General features: G+C 41.8%; 1 protein-coding gene across 1 annotated transcript; it reads right to left on the reverse strand.

The window, feature by feature from the left end:
- Positions 1–600: 600 nt before the first annotated feature.
- Positions 601–1032, reverse strand: LOC110902332. The gene has a single exon (XM_022149021.1). It carries the CDS (start codon positions 1030–1032, stop codon positions 601–603), a length of 432 nt encoding a protein of 143 aa, XP_022004713.1.
- Between the last annotated feature and the right edge of the window lie 416 nt (positions 1033–1448).

The following is a 1448-nucleotide window of genomic DNA, read 5'->3' on the forward strand; positions in this document are numbered from 1 at the left end:
CCCTAAGTTTTCATTTTTTGTTCCCGGATAGTCCCTGGGTCTAACTTCAGTTACTTTTCTCTGTTAAAATGATGTGAAATGACAAAAATACCCTTTCCTTAAAAGGCCAAACCACAGGGATTATCCGGATATCTTCTTCATTTTTATTTATAAAACCCCACCACCACACTTCATCTTCATCCTCCACCCACCATCACCCTCCTCCACCCTCCACCATCACCGCCACAGTCACGCTGCCTTACTCCCCTGCTTCTCCGGTCGGTACAATCGGAAGACGAAACCACAGTAATCTCAACGATAAGCATCTCCAATCTCAGACGACAAGCAACGGGAATTAAAGAAGAAAATAACTGAAATAAGTTCAAATTTGTTGAAGCATTTCATTCATTGAATCATTGCCACCACTCAAAAGTATCATAGAAACTAAACACGAATCCGAATATTTAAATTATATACAGTCCACTCATACATCACGCAAATATTAATTTCTTTTGCATTTTTTCTCCATATATTACCGTTTGAATTACGCCTCTATTAAATGTGTAATTGGTTTTTTCTTTATGTATTCACAGCACCAAAGTTGAGTTGTTTTTCCAACTGTTATTGCCAATTGCTCCCATTAGGAACAAGGCAAAACCTATTGGAATTTCGATAAGCGTAGCACGGAACCTTTCCAGCTGATTTGTTGTAGCACAACGGAAGATTTAAAGGCGATTTTGACGACGTATACACACACCGATTACTGACTGACAGAGGTGGTGATTTCGGTGATGCTTCGGGTGTACCAGTGGAGGAACTAGATCCACAAGTACCAGACCCAGAAGCGGTTGAATGAGCCGGTGAGCATTTCTTCGGATTTGATAGAAATGCTCGGATTTTAATCGATTGCAGCGAAGCTGTTCGATCATATTCCTGAATGAGATTCGTCAAATCCTCATCACATGTTATGGTAACAAGAGCATCTAGATCTTCTGTAGGCAACTGACACCTCAAACTCACTGTCTTCCCGCACAATTCACCGACTTTCGCCATCAATTCTGTAAATCACAAGTAAATCACAATTAGTTAACGATTACTCTCGTTTACCTGTCACCCGATTGTACCGACCGGAGAAGCAGGGGAGTAAGGCGGCGTGACTGTGGCGGTGATGGTGGAGGGTGGAGGAGGGTGATGGTGGGTGGAGGTTGAAGATGAAGTGTGGTGGAGGGGTTTTATAAATAAAAATGAAGAAGATGCCCGGATAGTCCCTATGGTTTGGCCTTTTAAGGAAAGGGTATTTTTGTCACTTCACATCATTTTAACAAAGAAAAATAACTGAAGTTAGACCCAGGGACTATCCGTGAACAAAAAATGAAAACTTGAGGACTATTCAGGTAGTTTTAGAAAGTTGGGGACTATAGGTGAAAAAAGGCGAAACCACAGGGACTATCCGGGCATTTTTCTCCCCC

The sequence above is a fragment of the Helianthus annuus genome, chromosome 13, assembly GCF_002127325.2.
Source record: "Helianthus annuus cultivar XRQ/B chromosome 13, HanXRQr2.0-SUNRISE, whole genome shotgun sequence".
Classification (NCBI taxonomy): Eukaryota; Viridiplantae; Streptophyta; class Magnoliopsida; order Asterales; family Asteraceae; genus Helianthus; species Helianthus annuus.

Coding starts and splice junctions, on each gene's coding strand:
- LOC110902332 (XM_022149021.1), bottom strand. CDS start 1,032: ATGGCGAAAGTCGGTGAATTGTGCGGGAAGACAGTGAGTTTGAGGTGT.